Raw genomic sequence first — 19912 nt, forward strand, 5'->3', positions numbered from 1 at the left:
AGAGAGAGAGAGAGAGAGAGAGAGAGAGGATATAATGTGTTAAAGTCCACTTGAGACCCTTTAGGACCTATGGGACTGGTGACCATTATTAACAAATAGTAATCTTTTACATCTAGTGTGAAAAGAGATCTTTCCAAACTTTCTATGTTGTGAGTATTGCTTAGCTAGCTTGTGCACTAAACCCAAGGACTTTACTGCGGTGCTCCATTCTTTATTTACGTAGCTTCCAAGCTTTTGAGCTGGTTGTTCCAGCAGGTTTTTCAGGTTACGCATGCACATTTCTCGCCCTCCCCTGTGACAGATTTTGTAGATTATTTCCTCTCTTGGGATCCTGGTCTCGCTTGCCTACCCATCTCCACCTGTAGCTCATGTGTGTGCTGGTCCTTATTTGCGGATTAAAGGCCTTTTGAACATTGAGAGAGAGAGAGAGAGAGATTATCCTTTAGGAGAGCAAATATAGAAAGGATTATAAATGAATGTAGATCCGTGCCAGTATCCACATAGACTTTGTGCCCGTCTTACCACCCACATGCTTTAGCCTGAGTACTAACCTATTAATAATAGTAGACAAATTATTTGCAAAATCTAAAGAATAATGTAGATTTCCAGTTAAGCAATCATGGTGTATAGCTTCTTGTTCAACTATATCATTATTTAGATATATGTCACAGGTATTGAAGCTGTATAATCCTCCAAACTGGCATTATGGCACGAGTACCAACATTGATCTCATCTTGATAGACTGCTCACTGTATCACAAAACTGTCGCAAAAATGCATTATGATTGGTGTTTGCTCACAGAAAAGTCATATCCCAGTTTTAGAATTACTCCAAACTGACCTTATCGGTACGCAGGGGGATATGGTTGCCGCAAATCTCAATGTCAACCAGTATACCTTCAGCAAAATAATTTGTGTTCTCACATGATGTGAAAGCAGTTTCAAGCTTACAGCTTTGAAGGGCATTGCAATTCCACAATTAGCGACTCGAAACTGGAAATGTTCAAGTGGGCAAATGCATTCCCCTATTAGCCATGATGTTGGCTGTAGAGCCTGTTGGATTGTGATCTTTGCCTTCTAATGTGGATGGAGACAGCATGACTCACAATTCGGAGGCATTTTCACATTTCTCATGCCTCATGGATATATCCCATTGCTTTATCTGGCTTTGAAAAATGATCAGCCTCCAAATGTCTTTCCACAGGTCAACTTTTCACGAACTGTCAATCCATCAAAACACAGTCTGGCCTCAAAGTCAGCCTAGACCTTCCTGTAATATTGTAACCAGCAACAATCTCTGCTCGTAACTCACATGGGCATTCAGGTATCAAATGCTTTTGTCCCAGAATCCTCCCAGGCAGTCCCAGGCAGTCACCCATCTGTCAAACCCCCGTGTATTGCAGGAAAATTGATAATAGGCAGTCATCTCCTTAGATATTAGTCTAATACAATGCATTGCTTACAAAACTCAGCATACACCTCACATTCTGAAACATGTTATCGAGTCTCTGCCAAGTGGCTGACTGCAAATCCAACAGTATTTTTGCTTTTTCCTGTAATAAAGGCTGCTGCAAAATGGTTTCTCCATGTATCTGCAGGTGAAAATTTAAGGCCTATTCAGTAGCTGAAGATATGCTCCCCTAGATTTCAGCCATTACGGAATGCATCCAGAATCCAGAATCCAGATTCCAGAGATTCAGCTACCTTTCCCTCCTTATATATTTCCACAATCTTTAGACAGTCTCTATGAAAATTATTTCACAAACAACCATTGAGAAGCTTTAGTAGAAATTTGCAAGGGCATGAAAATTGAGAGAATGGACTTAACACATTGACCTGCTTATGCTCACCTTCAAAAATAGTCGTGTCAACGCCTGTAGAAATTCAAAATCTTTGTTCGTGGCTATCTCATTGATTAGGAAATCCAACAACATTTCTATCTCCCGCAATTGCTTGCCTCTAAGCTCATCCAAGGCACTGCTGTCATCAACCATCTTCAGCATGCAAAACTCCAAATCTATCTCAGAAGGTGATAAATCCTTGAGGAAAGAAATAAGAGGTCCAACTGCAGTAAAACAAGAGAAATAGTTTACCCCAAAGGCACCTTAACCAACATACAGTAAATATTAAGAGACATGGAAAAAACTGGATTTATACATACAATTATCTAACTCTGAACAGGAGTACAGCAATTTTAGGAAAGCCGATCCATGGCCTTTGCCAGCTTTTTTCACAGCACCACGCTTTGATGTCTGACTGCCCTCAAATGTATCTGAAATTCCCGTGCTGCTTGGAGCTACAAAAGTGAGCTCACCAGAGACGGAAGGAAAACTAGGCAAGAAAAAGGGAGCTTTCTCCGGCCTTTTAGGAGGTTCTGTTGGTTTATTTCGCATCTGTAAAATCATTGCATTGTAAGGTGTCACACCTGACGTTATCAGCAGGACTGAGATTACATTGAAGCATTAATAATCAGATTCTTGGGCCCCACTGCTATTCTTCCAAACAAAATTTCAAGAAATACTGCCACAGTAAGCACAGAGGTGCACATGCAGAAATCTATTTAACACAGAGGTATGACCCTGTAAAAATTCTATTAAGAGTACAAAGTTCCTCTACATATTAACCCAATATACTCTCAAAATCAAGTTGAATATGGGATAAGTGAGGAGCCGTAAGCGCCCTTAGGACGGGGAGGAGAAAAGGCATCTGACCAGCAAGCCGTCATTGCTGGCCCACAAACAGGCCCTTTGTGGGCCCACTAAGACTTGCTGGTGCCAGACCATTCCAGTCCCTTGTGGCCTTACAAAATCAAACCCACGTGGACCCCATGTGGACTGTTATGCATAGCCCATCATGGGGATATGTCCTGACCGTCTAACTAGCCATAGCCCTCTAGACCTCTTAATATGGGACTAGGCATTGCCTTATACTATTCTAACAATTTCAACATTCACCAGCAATCTCTAATGTGTCAAAAGACTTTGGTATCTTCAAATAAATTTCTCACCTTCAAACTTAAGTTCTCTCCTGAGTAGATGCACATGACTCCTAGCCTGACCTTGAGCACTTTTGTGTGCTTTCATTGATATGTTTTAAGCTTTAATTCATATCTCTTTGTACCTTCTCTGTCTTTCGCCCAGTTGCTATTGGGGATAGCATGACTCATCCTCAGCTAGAAAAAGCCATTCAGAAGAGAACCTGCATGTCCTACATACAGACCATCATAGCAGTTTAGCACATCCTTTCTTTGTCATTTGGGACACGTGTTCTACACTTCTAGAATATATTCTACAATTTTCCCTCCTCTTCACTCCTTAGCCAAGTGCCTTCTGAAAATTGTATGATGGAATGCCTTCTTCTTTATTTTTATTTGTGAAATGGTTTTGCCACTGACCCATTTGACTTTCAAATGTCTACTTCTTCATAAAATCTGGCCTTTGAGTCCTTGAGGCCTCAAGATTTGAGTGCACTTCTTTTCCAGGCCAAGCCAAGAAATTAACAGTGACCCAAATTTTCATATGAATTTCCTGTGATACCCCCCATAAACTGGTATTCTGCACTGATGCACACCAAACACACTACATTTTAATCTACTGTGAAAGTTTATTGTTGGAATACCAGCTTCTGAGCCCCAAATGAGGAGGAAATGGGAGTAGGACACCTCCAAGAGGATAGGCTATGATGGAGCTGCCACCTGGCATGAGCATAGGTGCCACATTGGCAGATCTGAGAGACAGGTGAGATCTAGTGTCTGTATGGAATGTCACATGGGCAGTAGGATTTGCTCAGCGAATCGCGATGTGGGTAAGGCTGCATGGAGGGCCCAGCTAGAGGGCTAGGTAGCCTGGAAGAGGGCCAAAACGAGAGCCCAGCAAAGGGGCTCATTGGATGGATTATGGGGACTTTTAGAAGCAAGACCCTTGTTGGCCAAATTGACTATAACAAACATCAGCGGTATCCTCCAAGCAAGAAGGCAAATGTGGGGGAAAGGTGAGGGATGAGAAATGAGGACTGAAGGACATGATTGGGACAGAAGTTGGGAAGAGATGCTGGAGTTATCCACCAAGGACGACGCCAAGTTGCAAAAGCTACTACCGGTGTTGTAGTAGCTGCCATCACTGAAGAGTACTCTTTGGAGTTTTACTGGCCTCAGATGAAGCTCTCTCTTCCTTGCCTTTTTCCTCACTTGTTCTCCAGTTTGCACTTCTTCCTCCCCTTTCGAGTTGCAATTGGTCCCACCACACATAGCTTGTTGGTCCAAGTCAACGAGAGCTTCGATAAAGATGGTAGCTCGAGTGACTACTCTGATGGACTCATGTTGTGCTCAAAATTGTCTGAACTGCTCGATCGAATAACACCCACTCTTTGCTCCTCAACACAAAAAGAGTCTCACTGTCATTGCCATAAAATGTATGAGAAGGGGTCCAATCTCTTCCGAAGATATTAACAGAGACCAACTTCCATTTGTGCGAGGTGCAAGAGATCTGTGGAACTTACGACTACATCTATTGATGTGACACTACATGCAGCTTCATATGATTGTGGCCTATGCTCTTGCTTGCGAGAACAAGGAGGATGATGACACCAAGGGCATACTCTTTCCTCCTAGTCCTCTTGCACATTGATTAGCTTGGACCTAGTAGCTCCTTTGTGGGCTCTATTATCATGGTGATCTAGGACCACTTGTTTCCGAATCCTTTGTGTCCCAAATCACTCTTAGGTTCCTCTTCATCAAGACCTATGTTGGTCATCGGGGGGTGTGTGTGTAAGTGAGTGTATATATACAAATCTATCTCTCTACAAACACCCCTCCTCCCCTACACCCCCCTCCTCTCTCTCTCTCTCTCTCTCTCTCTCTCTCTCTCTGTGTGTTGGTCCTCCTCTCGTCCTTTGAGGCTATCTCAGATTACTGTGCCTGCATTATACACAATCCTTTAGCCTCAACCCTGGGTTTCAGAAAGGGGTAATTCTCTTTGGCAAATGCATCGGCCAACTAACTGGTGGAGGAAAAGACTGCAACAACTTTGGGCATACAAGGTTCCACTTCGGCAATAGGCTTTTTTATGGCGAGAGCTTTTGGGAATTTTTCCATTTGGGAAGATATGCAAAGGTATCCATGGAGGCAGTATGCTTTTCTTTGTGGTGACTTCAACAATGCTCCTCAACTAAGGGATAATACATCTGGCCATACACATATGTTGGCCTCTGAGAGGTAGAGCTGGTCTAAATTGTTGCTTGAGTTCAATTTTGTTGATCTTTGGACAGCATCTTAGGTTTACTTTCCAACACAATGCGCAATCTACATATAAAGCTAGACTGGACAGGTGGTACAGAGTTGATCCTCAGCACTTTTACTACTACCTTGTCAGTTGATTATGCTTTTGTGCATTCTGATCATGCACCTCTATGTTTGAGGATTTCTCTGCATGACATGCCGGATGATCGGCTTCCAAACAAAAGGCTCCTCATGGTTAACAATAGTTATTTGGATCATGTTCATTTTAAGGCCATGGTGTATGATGCATGTCACCCTCTTTCACCTCAGAGTTTTATTGATATTGATTATGCCTGGGATGCATTTGTTGCTCGTATGCAATCAGTTATTCGGGATTATGGCAAAAATTATCTCAAAACATTAAGGGATATGGTTGCTTGGGTAAAATCTACCTGTCAGTCTTTGACGAAACTCAATCATTTTCGGTCTCTGTCTCTTGAAGAAAGCACATCTTTATGCCAAGCTAGACATTGTTTGCAAAGTAATGAACATAGAAAAATTGCCAAATGGGAGACAGGAGTTCGTTAGCGAGCTTTCTTGGATAAAGGTTGCTCATTGAAGGGTTTTTTAAAAAGCTTACATCATAAGCGACGAGCTACCAATATTTGCCGTACTCTGCTTTTTAATGGACATTGGACTTACTCTCGAGCTCAACTTGCTGCAGCTTGTGTTCATCATTTTTCCAAGCAGTTTGGATAGGCTGATCCTTTCTCCGACAGTATTGGCAGCCCGGACTCAATTACTGCAGCATGTTTTCCCTATTGTTTCTCATGCACAAGCTCTTGAGCTTGAATGCCCCTTCACCAAAACAGAATTGACCACTGCTGTCCGAACATGTGGTAAATGGAAATCTCCGGGATGGGATGGCCTTACAGTGGAATTTTTTCTTGCATACTGGGATCTTCTCAAGCCCATTTTGCTGCGTATGATCAACCATGCTTGGGAACAGCAACATATGCCAATTTCTTGGAAAAAAGGGCTAATAAAGCTTCTTCCTAAAAAGCAGATTTGTGAATCATTGGCTGATTGGAGACCCATTACTCTTATGCCAGTCATTTATAAAATCATCACCAAAATGGTGGTTGATCGTATTAAAGGATACTTGCATGATGGTTTACACCCTGCACAATATGGTTTTGTTCCTCGCAGGCATATCACTGATAATATCGCAAATGCTTATGTTGGAATTAAGTATGCCAAATATACAGAGCAAGATGTTCTTTTACTGCAAGTTGATATTGCCAAGGCTTTTGATACTGTTCAATGGGACTTCATCTCTCAGACAATTCATGCTTTGGGATTTGGACAGAAATTGCAGCATATCATATACTGGCTTTATAGTGACAATCAAGCTGCTTGTATTCTTTCTGGGGATATCTCTGAAGCATGGAATCTTCGTTGCTCCGTGTGTCAAGGCTGTCCACTTAGTGCGCTCCTGTATGCTATAGCCACGCACCCCATGCTTCAGTATATGGATCATCTCGTAGCTATGGATAAGCTACATGGTTTGGAAATTCATGACAGTAAACCATTGCTTGCTCAAGCTTATGTAGATGATTCTTTTTTCACTCCCCGCAATACAAAGCAGGATCTTTCTCAGCTGATACAAGCTCTTTCTTTATATGGTTTAGCTATTGGGATTCATGTAAATTTTCAAAAATCAAAATTGTTGCCTTTGCATTCCAAGGAATGGCACTCTCTTTTATGGCATGGAGAAATCATCCCACCAACTCAATTGGTTCGTCATCTTGGCTATCCTTTGAGTTGGACACTTTCTCCTCGTCAACAATCTGATTAGATTCTCGCAGCTCTCAAGAAAAAGCTGGAGTACTGAAAATTGGCAACTTGACCTCTGCATGTTCGTCTTCGAATTGTGCAATCTATTCTAATGGCGTATATTCAATTCTACTTGCCTCTTATTATGTTCAGCAAGGCTGATCTTGCCTCTTTTATGTCTGAGGTGCTGAAAATCTTCTAGTGTTCTCGCCATGGTAAAAAAAGCTTACGTTTGCTTCCGGTACAGCAGCTTTGTTCTCCAAAGATGCATGGAGGTCTTAATATCCATCTGCACATTCTTGCCCATAAGGGAAAACTCATGCTGCAGTTTTTGCAAGGTTCTCAACCATGGGCTGCCATGATTCGTCATTTACTCTTGCATGTTGAATCTCCAGCTTTTGGTCATTGGTAGCTTTCCTAGTGGGAGTTTCTTTTTGGTTCTGTGACAGGCAAAATGCCCGGCTGTCCTTTGGTTTCCCATTTGTTGATGGATTGGAAACATATCCTTTCCCACTTGGATTGGCATGGCAGTGATTCCTTGCAAGGCAACTCTTTCAGAGCTGAAAGTATACATTGGTCTAGAGTGTTCGCCCTTCCTTTGGCTTTGCAAGAGCCTCAACGTTCGTATTTTCTGAGTCTCAAGGGGATTCGTTCGGTTCACGATGTTGTTGATGATGCTGGAATTCTCCTTACTTTTCCTTTGGCCGCTACCAAATTTGACCTTGGAATGCATAATCGTCCACTTTGGCATAAGATTACTTTGATTCTCCAGCCTTTTCAGCCGGTTCCTCCATTGCATCTATAGGATCGTCTTCAAGATTAGACACTTTCTTTTGTGGGTTTGTCATACCGTCCTCTGCAATTTGCACATATTACTGTCTCTTCTCTTTATAAAGTTCTACTTCCTCCGCCATTTATCTCGCAAAAGGCAAATCAGCTTTGGCATCTTTATCGTCCTGTGAAATGTTGGCGGAAACGTTTGAGATAGGTTTGGCATTCTAAGATTCCTCTCAGTCAGCAGGTTTTCTTGTGGACAGCTTTGTTGGGTGTTCTTTCTCATGCCCTTGGCACGACGACATATTGCTTCCTCTATTTGTCACAGATGTCTGGCTCCGAGAGAGACTGTGCCTCATCTCTTTTGGCTTTGTCCTTCCTCTCGTGCTTTCTTGGACTTTGGGCAGATTTTGAGAGCTTGGTTTCCTCAGATTGCTTTTGGCAAGTTCTTCTAGCTTTTTAGTGTACATCAAACCAGACAGGAGTTTGATTTCTTTTTTTGTTTGGGTTCGGTACTGGGCACTATGGACTCTCTGGAAGGATTGTAATCATAGGGTCTTTGGTGATCCTGTTTTTTCCACTTTCTCTTTCTTCAGACACTCTTTGCAGCAATCGCTTTTAAATTGCTTGCAATCTCATGTCTTTGATCATGATGTATATTTGTCCTATAGTGAGATTTTCTCTTGATGTATTATAGCTCTCCCTTTCTGGGATAGTTTCTTTGTAATATAATGACTCAAAGATTCCACAAAAATGTGTGTGTGTGTGAGAGAGAGAGAGAGAGAGAGAGAGTGTGTGTGTGTGTGTGTGAGCGTGGAGCGTGAGGACGAGGAGAAGCACTCAGCTATGGTCTGTCTGCAGTAGCATGTCATCCTAGGATTTTTGGCGCCTTTGGAAGCCCTCTCTAGGTCTCATATTAGCTAGCGACTGCCCTGCTCTGCCCATTTCAAGTTTTTGCGCCCGCTCCGGCTCTGCATTCATTGACGCCATCTGCGGGTTATTAGAAACATGGTGAAAGGGGGGGGGGGGAGAGAGAGAGAGAGAGAGAGAGAGAGAGAGAGAGAGAGAGACTAGGGAGAGAAGAAGTGGTACACAAATGTAGAAACCATGAAGGCTTTCATTCATCCATCTAGTATGACAAGACAAGTGAAGTACAAGCCTTATGTAAGCTACTCACTCACACTCTCGCACCTAGTGCATATGGGATCAGTCCCATGATGACACGTGGCACTCACACAAGACTCACACACATAAACTAGTACTAGATCACCTAGTACTACACACTAACACACTCTTTGACTGTGATATCTCTTCTAACACCCCCCTTCAGAGCAAAGAGGTGTAAGACCCAACACACAAGAGCAGACCGATCCCCCCTCCACCACAATACTGCAAAGAGCAAGTCCAACTATTCAACACCTCCCGTGTGATAGTGACTTCTCAGTCACTTACTCATCATCCCCACTTACTCTGAACTGGGTGTTCAATACCATCAACCAAAGTAAAACACAATACAATCATTTTTTAGGGACAACCCAGGGCAGAGGACCTCTTATTGACTATTCAAACATTCATTTTAGAGGGACAACTCAAGGCTGGCTACCGCACGAGTGTGCACATCCTGATGCGAAGAGGTATATCGGTGAAGAACCAAGTGAGGATGCCCTCGAATGATGTGTCAATGAAGTCCATAGGAGCAGCTACCAGGGGAGATCATGTCATGACTCTCAATGTGTTGATCGAAGAGGTACCGAATGCAAAGAAGATCTTCAAATTTGAGCAATTATGCCCGAAGGAGACAAAATGCCCAAATGAATGTACAAGATAGTAATGAAATTACATGAATTTTGAGAAATCCCCAAATGTCTACATGCAGGAGACTTCAATACAGCTCAGGGGATGCAAACAACAGAAATGCCCTAATTTTGAAAATTAGGGTTTAGCAAAAAAATTAGGGTTTGGAAAAATTTGGGCTTTTCAAATTTTCTTGCAGGAGAGTGTTCTTGTAAGACTCAGGAGCCCTCAAATCATAAAAGCCCTAAAAATTTTGGAAGATCTGAGAAGATATTGCAAATTTTGACTTTTAGGGTTTCGGGGCGAGATCCGAAATCTGCATGGAGCAAGTCATGGACTAGAGAAGAGGCGAACTCAGCACCTCCAAAACACGAACTATATGGGCAAGTTGTACGACGGGCAAATCAGAGGGCTGGTCATACAATCGTACGGCAGATCCGTACGGTGGTGCAGCAATATTTCGTCCGTGCAGGGTACAGTACAGATGTACGGCGAATTAATGACAACAGATCTGTACGGTGGCACAACAGAAACGAGGTGGTAGCGCAGGACTGGTATGGCACTGTACGAACAATCGGACAGGAGCATTGACAACTGGTACAGATCGTACAGTTGTACGACGGAGCGTACAATCAATCGTATGTTAGTTTGTACGATTGTACGACTAATCGTACGTCTGTACGGCTGCTTATGGCGAGGCTTCCAGGCTGATGTTTGCAGCTGATGGCGAAGCTTCCGAGCTGATGGAGACTCTAGGTGGCAGGTAGGGGTGCAAACTTCAAAGGGCCGATGAAATAGGGTTAGGGAAAGGGTGACGTGGCAGCTATGGAAGGTGGCTCTGATACCATGTTAGAAACATGGTGAAAGGGGGGAGAGAGAGAGAGAGAGAGAGAGGCTAGTGAGAGAACAAGTGGTACACAAATATAGAAACCATGAAGGCTTTCATTCATCCATCTAGTAAGACAAGACAAGTGTACACACTCACACTCTAGCACCTAGTGCATATGGGATAAGTCCCATGATGACACGTGGCACTCAAACAAGACTCACACACATAAACTAGTACTAGATCACCTAGTACTACACACTAACACACTCTTTGACTATGATATCTCAACACATGTCTTCCTTCTTCTGTACTTGTACGGAACTATTCCGTACAATTCTGTACTTTCCGTAGGGCATGTGCGGTACTTGTTGACACATTTGTTGTTGTTGGTCGTCTGTCACATCTCCTCTTTCGGCGTTGGCTGTTGGTCGTTTGTTCTATTTGCTACCCTGTCCTTCCTTTGGTCGTCTGTTGTTTGCCTTTCTTTGTTCACTTAGATCTTCCTTGCTTTCTTCTAACGTCGTACAGCTCCTCTATCTGTCCTTTAGTTTATGCTTTATTTTGCCTTCATTATTCATAAGCCCGTCATCTTCTTCTCTTTCCCGTGTACTTATTTCATCTCATCATCATGGCTTCAATGAAGATTTATTCTCACAAGAAACAAAAGTAGGATTCGGGTCAAGATGACCCTGTGCATGCTTCTTATGAGGCACAGCTGGTTTTTGATGTTATGCATGAGGGTTTTGAAGATACCCACAAGGATTCGGAAAGATTCTACACCCACAGTTGGGATTATGGTGGAGGTTGATGATATTGTTGATCCCCTGCGGAATATAAGAAGCATGCTGTCATCATCTTTCTCCCAGGTCGTATGCCGGTTGCAGCAAATGTCAGGAATTGGTTAACCAGAACACTGGGAGGTTATTTTGTTCGCAAAGTGCATTATACAGCTAGGGGATTTTTTGAGGTCATTATGGTTGATGAGCAGCATAAACAGATGCTTCTTGAACATTCTCCGCTTTTTTATGGGCAGCAGATGGTTCATGTTTTGCCATGGTCACCCACCCGAGATTATCAAGCACTGATTCGCCATCGTTGGTTTGCCCACCTAGGCCAAATGGAAACTCAAATAGATTTTGCATTCTCTAGGATACTGATAATCCCACCCTTGACTCCTATTCTATTACAGTGAATCATGTGGCAATGGGAAGTGCATTTTATAAGCTCAAATGGGGGTTATTTGCAGGTCTCTTCTTTGAATGTAAAAAGTTTGGACACATGGCCTCTCAATGCCCTTTGGTTTTACACAAAATGCCTCCGGATGCTATGCCAGCTCAAATGCAGCAAAAGGATACGGGGGGTTCATCAATGGCTGAAAATAAGTCCAATAGGCCTGTCAGTGCAACCCAAGATAAGGGTAAAGCTCCCATTGCCTCCAATGGCAATGCTTCTCCTTTCATGCCTTCGACATCTCAATCCAAAGTAAAGGAGAAAACATTGCAAGAAGCTTGGAAAAACAGTGATAGAACGAAGACCTCTTCCTTCACGTACTTGGAATGGTTTGTCATCGAGTGGGAATACACCACAAGAAAATTCAGGGATTGGAATTACTTGGGCTGCAGTGATAGTAAGTCGAACTCTCTTTCCTGAGGAGGAAGTGGTTGCTCTTTTATCTTCTCCACAGACATTAGTTTCATCTCAGGGTCGGGGGCCGGATCTTGAGATTGAAATGCAAACTTAATCTTTTTGGTTCTTACATGTAAATACTTTGCAAATATGCTGTCATATATAAAGTGTCTTACTCTCAATGTATAGGGTCTATGTGATCCCAGGAAATAGAAGCTTGTTTGGGGATATCTGCATCAATTGCAACCTGATATAGTTGCATTGCAAGGGCATAGTCAGCATATGTATGCTGGTCAACAAGGACATTTTTCTAGTTATGATATTTTTTATGCAGAAGAACATTCTTTTTCAGAGGTGGTTTTCATGGTGAAACATAAGTTACAGCCAGTGGTTGCTTTAAATGATAGTCAAGGTAGATGGATGATCATCCAATGTCTTATACAGGGGGAAGTTTTTGAATTTGCATCGATCTACTTTCGCAGCAGAGGTTTGATTTGAGCTGATATGCAAAGTTATCCCTGGAAACAACATGCCTTCATTCGTGGAGATTTTAACAATGCTCCTCAACCAGGTGACAATACTTCAGGTCACACTCACATGTTAGCTTCTGAGCTTTAGCATTGGTCTACTTTATTGCTCAGCTTCCTCTTATTGATCTGTGGAAAGAATCACAACCTATGATGCCTGGTTACACATTTGAACACAATGCTCAGTTAACTTATCGGACTTGGTTGGATCGATGGTATAGAGTTGATCCTCAGCACTATGATTTTCTCACTGTCACTTTATGGGTAGATTACACTTTCACACATTCTGATCATGCCCCTTTGTGGTTGAGGATTGGTCTCCATGAAATACCTGATGACAGGCTTGTGCACAGAAGATTGCGTATTGTCAACAATAGCTATTTGGAGCATGAAGCATGTAAGGCTCTGGTTAAAGATGCGGTTCAGCCACTATCTCAACACGCTACCATTGGCATTGATTTTGCTTGGGAAGCTTTTGTTACACGAATGCAGGCAGTCATTCGTAGTTATGGTAGAAGCTACGTGAAGACCTTGCGGGACAATGTTGCTCAAGCAAAATCGCAATGTCAGTCTTTGACAGAACTGAGTCCCTTCAGGAATCTTTCTTCTCAAGAAAATCAGATTTTATGTCCGGCACGATATTATTAGCAATGTAATGACATAGGAAAATTGCCAAATTGAAGACACATGCACAACAGAGAGCTTTTTGGATAAAGGCTGCTCCTCTAAAGCATTTTTTAAAGGGCTGCATTACAGAAGGTCTTCACAAAATATTTGCAGGGCTTTGTTATCGAATGGTGTTTGGACTTCTTCTAGGGCACAGCTTGTGTTTGACATTTTTCCTCTCAGTTTGGGAACAGATTTACCTTTGCAAGAGGTCATTTCAGCAGGGGAAACATTATTATAGCATGTCTCTCCAATTGTCTCACCGGCATAGGCCTTGGATTTGGAAGCCCCTTTCACTAAAAGAGAGTTAAGTGATGCTATTAAATCATGTGGTAGATGGAAATCTCTTGGCTGGGGTGGCTTAACGGTAGAATTTTTCTTGGCCTTTTGGGATCTGCTGAAAATGCATTTGCTAAAAATAATTAATACTGCTTGGCAAAATCAATATATGCCAAATTCTTGGAAGAAAGGGTTGGTCAAACTTCTTCCCAAGAGACCCATTTGTGAATCATTGGCTGATTGGAGGCCTATTACTTTGATGCCGGTAATAAACAAGATCATTACCAAAATAGTGGTTGATTGGATTAGGGAATACCTACATGATGGCCTGCATCCAACTCAGTATGGTTTTATTCCAAGGCGGCGTATTACTGATAATATTGCAAATGCTTATGTTGGGATTGAGTATGCCAAGTACACTAACCAGGATGTGCTCATTCTACAGGTGGATATTGCAAAGGCATTTGACACCATTCAATGGGATTTTATAGCTCAAACTATGCAAGCTTTGGGATTTGGTCAGAAATTGCAGCATGTTGTCTTCTGGCTTTATTAGGATAGCAAAGCTGCATGCATTTTGTCTGAGATTCATCAGAGCATTGGACACTTCGATGTTCAGTCCGGCAAGGCTGTGCTATTTTATATGCTATAGCCACGCATCCAATCCTTCGATATATTGATCATTTGGTGGCGACAGATATGTTACATGGGCTGGAAATTCCTGCTAGTCGCCCATTGGTTGCTCAGGCCTATGCAGATGATCCATTTTTCATGCCCAAAAACACTCCAAGGGATCTTTCTTCGCTTATGCATGCTCTCTCCTTGTATGGACTGGCTGCTAGCCTTCACATTAATTTTCAGAAATCCCATCTGCTTCCATTGCATTCTAAGGATTGGCAAAGACTACTCTGGCCAGGGGAAATTGTTCCACCCACTCAGTTGATTCGTCATCTTGGATATCCTCTGAGTTGGAGCATTACTCGTTGTCAACAAATCAATTGGGTTCTTGCTAAATTGAAGAAAAAATTCAAATATTGGAAGTTGGCTTCTTGGCCGTTGCATGTCCGTCTTCGCATTGTTCAGTCTATCTTGGTGGCTTATATTCAGTTTTATCTGCCATTGATTTTTCATGCCGTCTTCGCATTGTTCAGTCTATCTTGGTGGCTTATATTCAGTTTTATCTGCCATTGATTTTTTTCACTAAAGGGGATCTGTCTTCCTTTATGTCCACCATTATGGAAATTTTCTGGCGCTCAAAGCATGGCAAGAAGCTTGTGAATACTTCTAGTACAGAGATTATGCTCACCCAAATTGCATGGAGGGTTGAATATTCTTAATATTCATGTGCACATTTTAGCTCACAAAGGCAAAATGATGCTTCAGTTTCTTCAAGATGATCAGCCTTGGGCTGCTATGATGCGCTCCTTACTTGTTCACATCACCACTCCTGCTTTGATTTTTGGCAACCCACGCAGTGGGATTTTCTTTTCGGCTGCATTGAAGGCAACATCAAAGGTTGCCCTATGCTATGATGCACTCCTTACTTGTTCACATCACCACTCCTGCTTTGGTTTTTGGCATCCCACGCAGTGGGATTTTCTTTTGGGCTGCATTGAAGGCAACATCAAAGGTTGCCCTATGGTTTCTCAGATGTTTCTAGATTGAAAGCATATTCTTTCACACTTGGAATGGAATGGAAGAGACTCTTTACAGGGTAACTCTTTGTGAGCTGAGAGCATCCATTGGTCGCGGGTTTTTTCTCCTCCTTTGGCTCTGCAGGAGCCCCAGCGCTCTTATTTTCTTAATACAAAAGGGATTTCCAATGTTGTTGATGTTCGTAAGGATGATGGCACTCTTTTATCTTTTCCTTTGGCTACTGCAAAATATGGTTTGGGATTGCACTATCGTCCGGTATGGCAAGTCATTTCTCGAATGCTTCAGCCCTTTCACCCGGTACCACCTCTAGAACTTCAAGACAGGCTTCAAGATTGGACTCTTCTTCCTTTATACTTGTCCATTCGTCCTTTGAAGCTGTCACATATAATAGTGTTCTTTATATAAAGTTATGTTATCACCATAGTTGCATCCATACGCGTATGGATGGCCATCCGTACGTACGGCCTTCTTTTTTTCTTTTTTTCTTTTTTTTTTTGGTGTGTAGTTTGGTTTTTGTGGGAGGGGGAGGATCGATTTTGTGCCTGGCCAAAACCTTGGAAAACACATTTTTAAGCACTATTCTATATATCTACATAGATAAAACCCACATGTTAGTGCATTTTGTGGTGTATATCATATACTGAATGATATAGAAAGTATGAAAAAAAGAGAGAGACAAAAACCGCCTCCCCCTTCAAGAGACTCTAGGCACCTGACCTTAGGAGTAGTCCCATATAGACCCCTGCCTTCTGGGCATGTAGAGACTATGGCTGGAATTTGATTTGTTCTTTCCTTGGGTTCGTTACTGGGCACTCTGGACTCGCTGGAAAGCTAGAAACCACAGTCTTTGGTGATCCAGTTTTCTCAACTTTGTTTTTTTCCGTCGTTCTTTGCAGCAATCGCTCTTAGATTGTTTGCAAATTCACTGCATAGATCAGGATCTATATTTGTCCTATATGGACATTTTCGCTTGATGTAATATTTCAGCTTGCTAGTTTTTTTCCTGGTTAGCTATCTTGTAATATAAAGCATTCAGAGTTTTCACTAAAAGACCACTAAAATGGGCTTCCCTACCCAAGGCTGATGCCTATGACAAGAATATATATATATATATATATAGAGAGAGAGAGAGAGATACCTTTATAATATCAAGGTTGACAAGGCTTTGCCATTGAACTTTTGGAAGCAACGATAGTGTCACCAGATGGGGCATTATCTGACTGTTCTTACTATGAAGTTGCTCCTCATGCAGCACCAATGTTGATTGTTCGTTCTCTCCGTTTACTAATTCCATGCTTATAAGATTTGGAGCATCACCATCTTCAAAGTCTGTCTTCTCTGCTGGAGACACTGTTGGTAGCGACACTTCCACCACATCTTTCCCACTTCCAATTATTTGAGACTCAAAAAACACTCCACCATAAATTTGTCTATTGGCCCTGCACCCAACAGGGGTCCAAAATTTCATTACATATTTCCAACTTCTTCATAATAACAATTCAAAATTAAAAAATCAACGAGATGACTAGCCCACTCTCCAGGACTTTAACTCACTTAAATGACAGCTGAAAGCAAACGATACATGAGACAAATTAAGCATTTATGTGCACCAATGCCAGAAAATATGTACGCTACTTGTGAGTTGCAAAAGGACATAAAGTGCAAACACACATATTCAGCTGCAAAGAGATCCCTTCTTTGAAGCTGTAAAACAGAAAACAATATTTAGTTCAGGTACACACCATAAGTAAATGCCATTATGCCCAACATGAGTGGTTGCTAACATATCCATGCTTGGTGATAAGGAAAGAGACGTCACAGCATCTTTTACATGCATTGCATCCAATTGCTTGGCAGAAATCACATCCCAAACGCGCACCGTTCCATCCATGGAAGCAGACAAAATCCATTTTCCATCTTCACTGAAGCACAGATCTGTTATGCGGTCATTATGTCCTTCAAAATGGCGGACCATCCTTGCTGCTACAATGTCATAGACACGGACTACCATGTCATCTGAAGCAGTTGCAAGAAGTCCTGTGATAAAACAGTTCATTAGAAAGTAAATTTCTGATTAGAGAACAAAATCACACCTCGCCTCTCCCAAATTCAGGAGTAGAAACACTAACAAAACGAATTCTCAGCTTAGTGTGTCTTAAAGAACAGTTCGCTTTTATAATAGATTCCTATGTGCGTGCATGCGCATGTGTGTACAAATATTCCTATGCAGATACATACATATGTATGTAGACATTGGATTGAGCCTGTCCTGAGGCTTAATATGATGAACACAACAAACATATGCAGTCTTCACAACTGCATTGCAAAGATTTAAAGTGAAACTAGGTGGTCAAGCCTAGTAGCCCAGAGCACATATACTGTAAAAAAGTCCTTGCAAACCTATTACAACCACAGCTATTGTAAACAGACCTTTTCAATTCTTTAACTAATGCCTTATGTAATATGTATTTTATTTACACATGCATATATACATACACACAAACAAACATACCACATCCACAGTATACACATCCATACATATGTGTGCATACATACATACATACATACATACATACATACATACATACATACATACATACATATATATATATATATATATATATATATATATATATATATATATATATATATAGAGAGAGAGAGAGAGAGGTCGGAAGGCCTCGCAGGCCTCTGAGACAAAGTACAACCAAAATAGTATCTCACATAAGCCACCATGGGCTGACACAGGGCTCGCTAGGCTCTCACTAAGAAACTCAAAAGAACTAGCTAGACCTCAAAACTCAAAAATGTTGAGAGAGAGTAGGAGATGTGATCAAATCAACAATGATTTTGGTGCCGTGGTAGTCTCTGATGGGATATGAGGATATCTCGCATCTGCCTCTACTGGGTCGCCCCTCGTTGTGGTGGGAGGTGTGGCATCCATGATCTCTGTATCTAGTGGGCCATCTCAAGAGTGATACCCAGACTCTGACAGTCCCCTCTGAGTAGAGCCTAGATGAGTCAGACCTCCATTGTGCATGCTTTGGTCTCTCTTTGCCCTGTGTGTGTCTCTATGGCTCTTGCTCCATAGCTCCTCATCGCCTCTTTCCACGATTCCGCTCTGCCCTCATATCAAATGGCTCCTCTTCCTCCACTCCACTATGTCCTAGTGCCGACTCGAACGTGTACAAGTCTATGACATGCCGCTATGTCTGATCTAGCCTAGTCTCCCATGTCATTATCACCTCCTACTAGCTACTCTGTCTCGATAGAGTCTCTTTGTGTCACCACATCTCAATAAAGTAGAGACCTATACAAGCCCGATCATGAAAGTAGACCAATCAAGGAAGTGGTCCAAACCCGTGTTCCTCCAAAGATATCTTCCATGAATCTCATAGTAGATTGGGCATGTACATGGAAAGTGCTCCTCTATCTTCACCTTCTCCAATGTGCATAGCCTACAAAGCTGTTGTCTCAATCCTCAACTGGTGGGATGAGACCCATAGCTGCCCAATGGCAATCCCTAATGAATGTGAACCTCGTCTGTCCTCCACGTACTCAAGTTTTATAATCACTCCATCCTTGGATACTCTCAAGATGTGATTATAAAAGAATTGGACCTTGGTGGGGAACTCATAGTTTCCCCCCCTAAGTTTGTGGTGTATAGAGCTAGAGTAGATCAAGTCCTATAGTACGGTTGATCTCATCTCGTGGGATATGAGAGAGCAAGCTATCCAAACTACAATGAGAAGTATGGAGTCGATCTATCTGAATACTATGACTAGCAAACCATTGAATATAGTGCATTCCAAGCAACTTTACACAATGGGATTACCCAAGCAGCTAAGTAGCCCACCCAAGCCCATGGCATTTTTTGAAGCTGAGCCTCTTCCCCTAGCCATGGAAGTCCTCTTGCCTAAAATGCTGCCGATTTTCAAGCTCCCACTCCAAGCCATCCCAGCTCACAAAAGCCTCTAAGTCCGGCACAACAAAGCTTCCTACGGCACCCACCTACACCACATTGTCCCTAATTGAGGGACTACAACCTCCACATGAGTCATTCATTACTCTTACCTTCCGACGATAGTCAGCCTATACAGCAAGATGGCCCAAGCCTCCAACGACAAGCAAAAGGCTATGGCTCAAACAAAGCGAACAAAGTACAAGACCCAGCGTGGCAAGCTGTCCAAGCACACATCACGGCACTCTTGAAGCCTATGAAGCTAATATTGCTCGACTATTTCCCAAGCTGCTTCGATAGCTAGAGAAATTACTAGCCATAACTCTAATAAAGTCTCGATCCATGTGGATCTCTTTACTTAGCATGCCCGAGGGTCATGCTCAATAAAAGCGTGCCCAACTCCGATTCATGCAAATAGGCATCATACATCCGGATGTTGTCCACGTGATCAAGTAGCGGAAGAAAGAGTGGTACATCTACTCGCACACATAGTTGTCTGAGCACTGCTAGCACACCTCTGCAATATAACAATAACATTCCCTTTATGAATCTTTTGTATTTTGACCATTTCTTCCGAATTCCTTGCATGTGCTAACATCTTTAAGCATCTTCACATGCCCATGCACCGTGTTGCAGCACGAACTAATCACTAAGTTGACATTTGCTTCCTTTCTAAGAGTAGCACATAGATCTCGGTCTACACCCACGCATAGGCACGTATAGAACCACAATGGAAGGAAATTTTCGGCA

At 42.3% G+C, this 19912-nt stretch overlaps 1 protein-coding gene across 1 annotated transcript in view; it reads right to left on the minus strand.

The window, feature by feature from the left end:
* Positions 1-523: 523 nt before the first annotated feature.
* The window catches only part of LOC147889373 (transducin family protein / WD-40 repeat family protein), a 112709-nt gene continuing 93320 nt past the window's right edge, over positions 524-19912 (minus strand). Inside the window, exons 14-18 of the mRNA XM_087391571.1 lie at positions 16944-17238; positions 16340-16640; positions 2161-2392; positions 1850-2064; positions 524-1591 (exon numbers count right to left, since the gene is read on the minus strand). Coding sequence (XP_087247697.1) covers positions 1442-1591; positions 1850-2064; positions 2161-2392; positions 16340-16640; positions 16944-17238 — 1193 coding nt within the window. The 3' untranslated portion in view covers positions 524-1441. The remainder of the gene's footprint in view (positions 1592-1849; positions 2065-2160; positions 2393-16339; positions 16641-16943; positions 17239-19912) is intronic.

Source organism: Dipteris shenzhenensis, chromosome 20 (genome assembly GCF_047967505.1).
Source record: "Dipteris shenzhenensis isolate YYH24624 ecotype China chromosome 20, Dip_SZ_1.0, whole genome shotgun sequence".
In the NCBI taxonomy this organism is placed as follows: Eukaryota; Viridiplantae; Streptophyta; class Polypodiopsida; order Gleicheniales; family Dipteridaceae; genus Dipteris; species Dipteris shenzhenensis.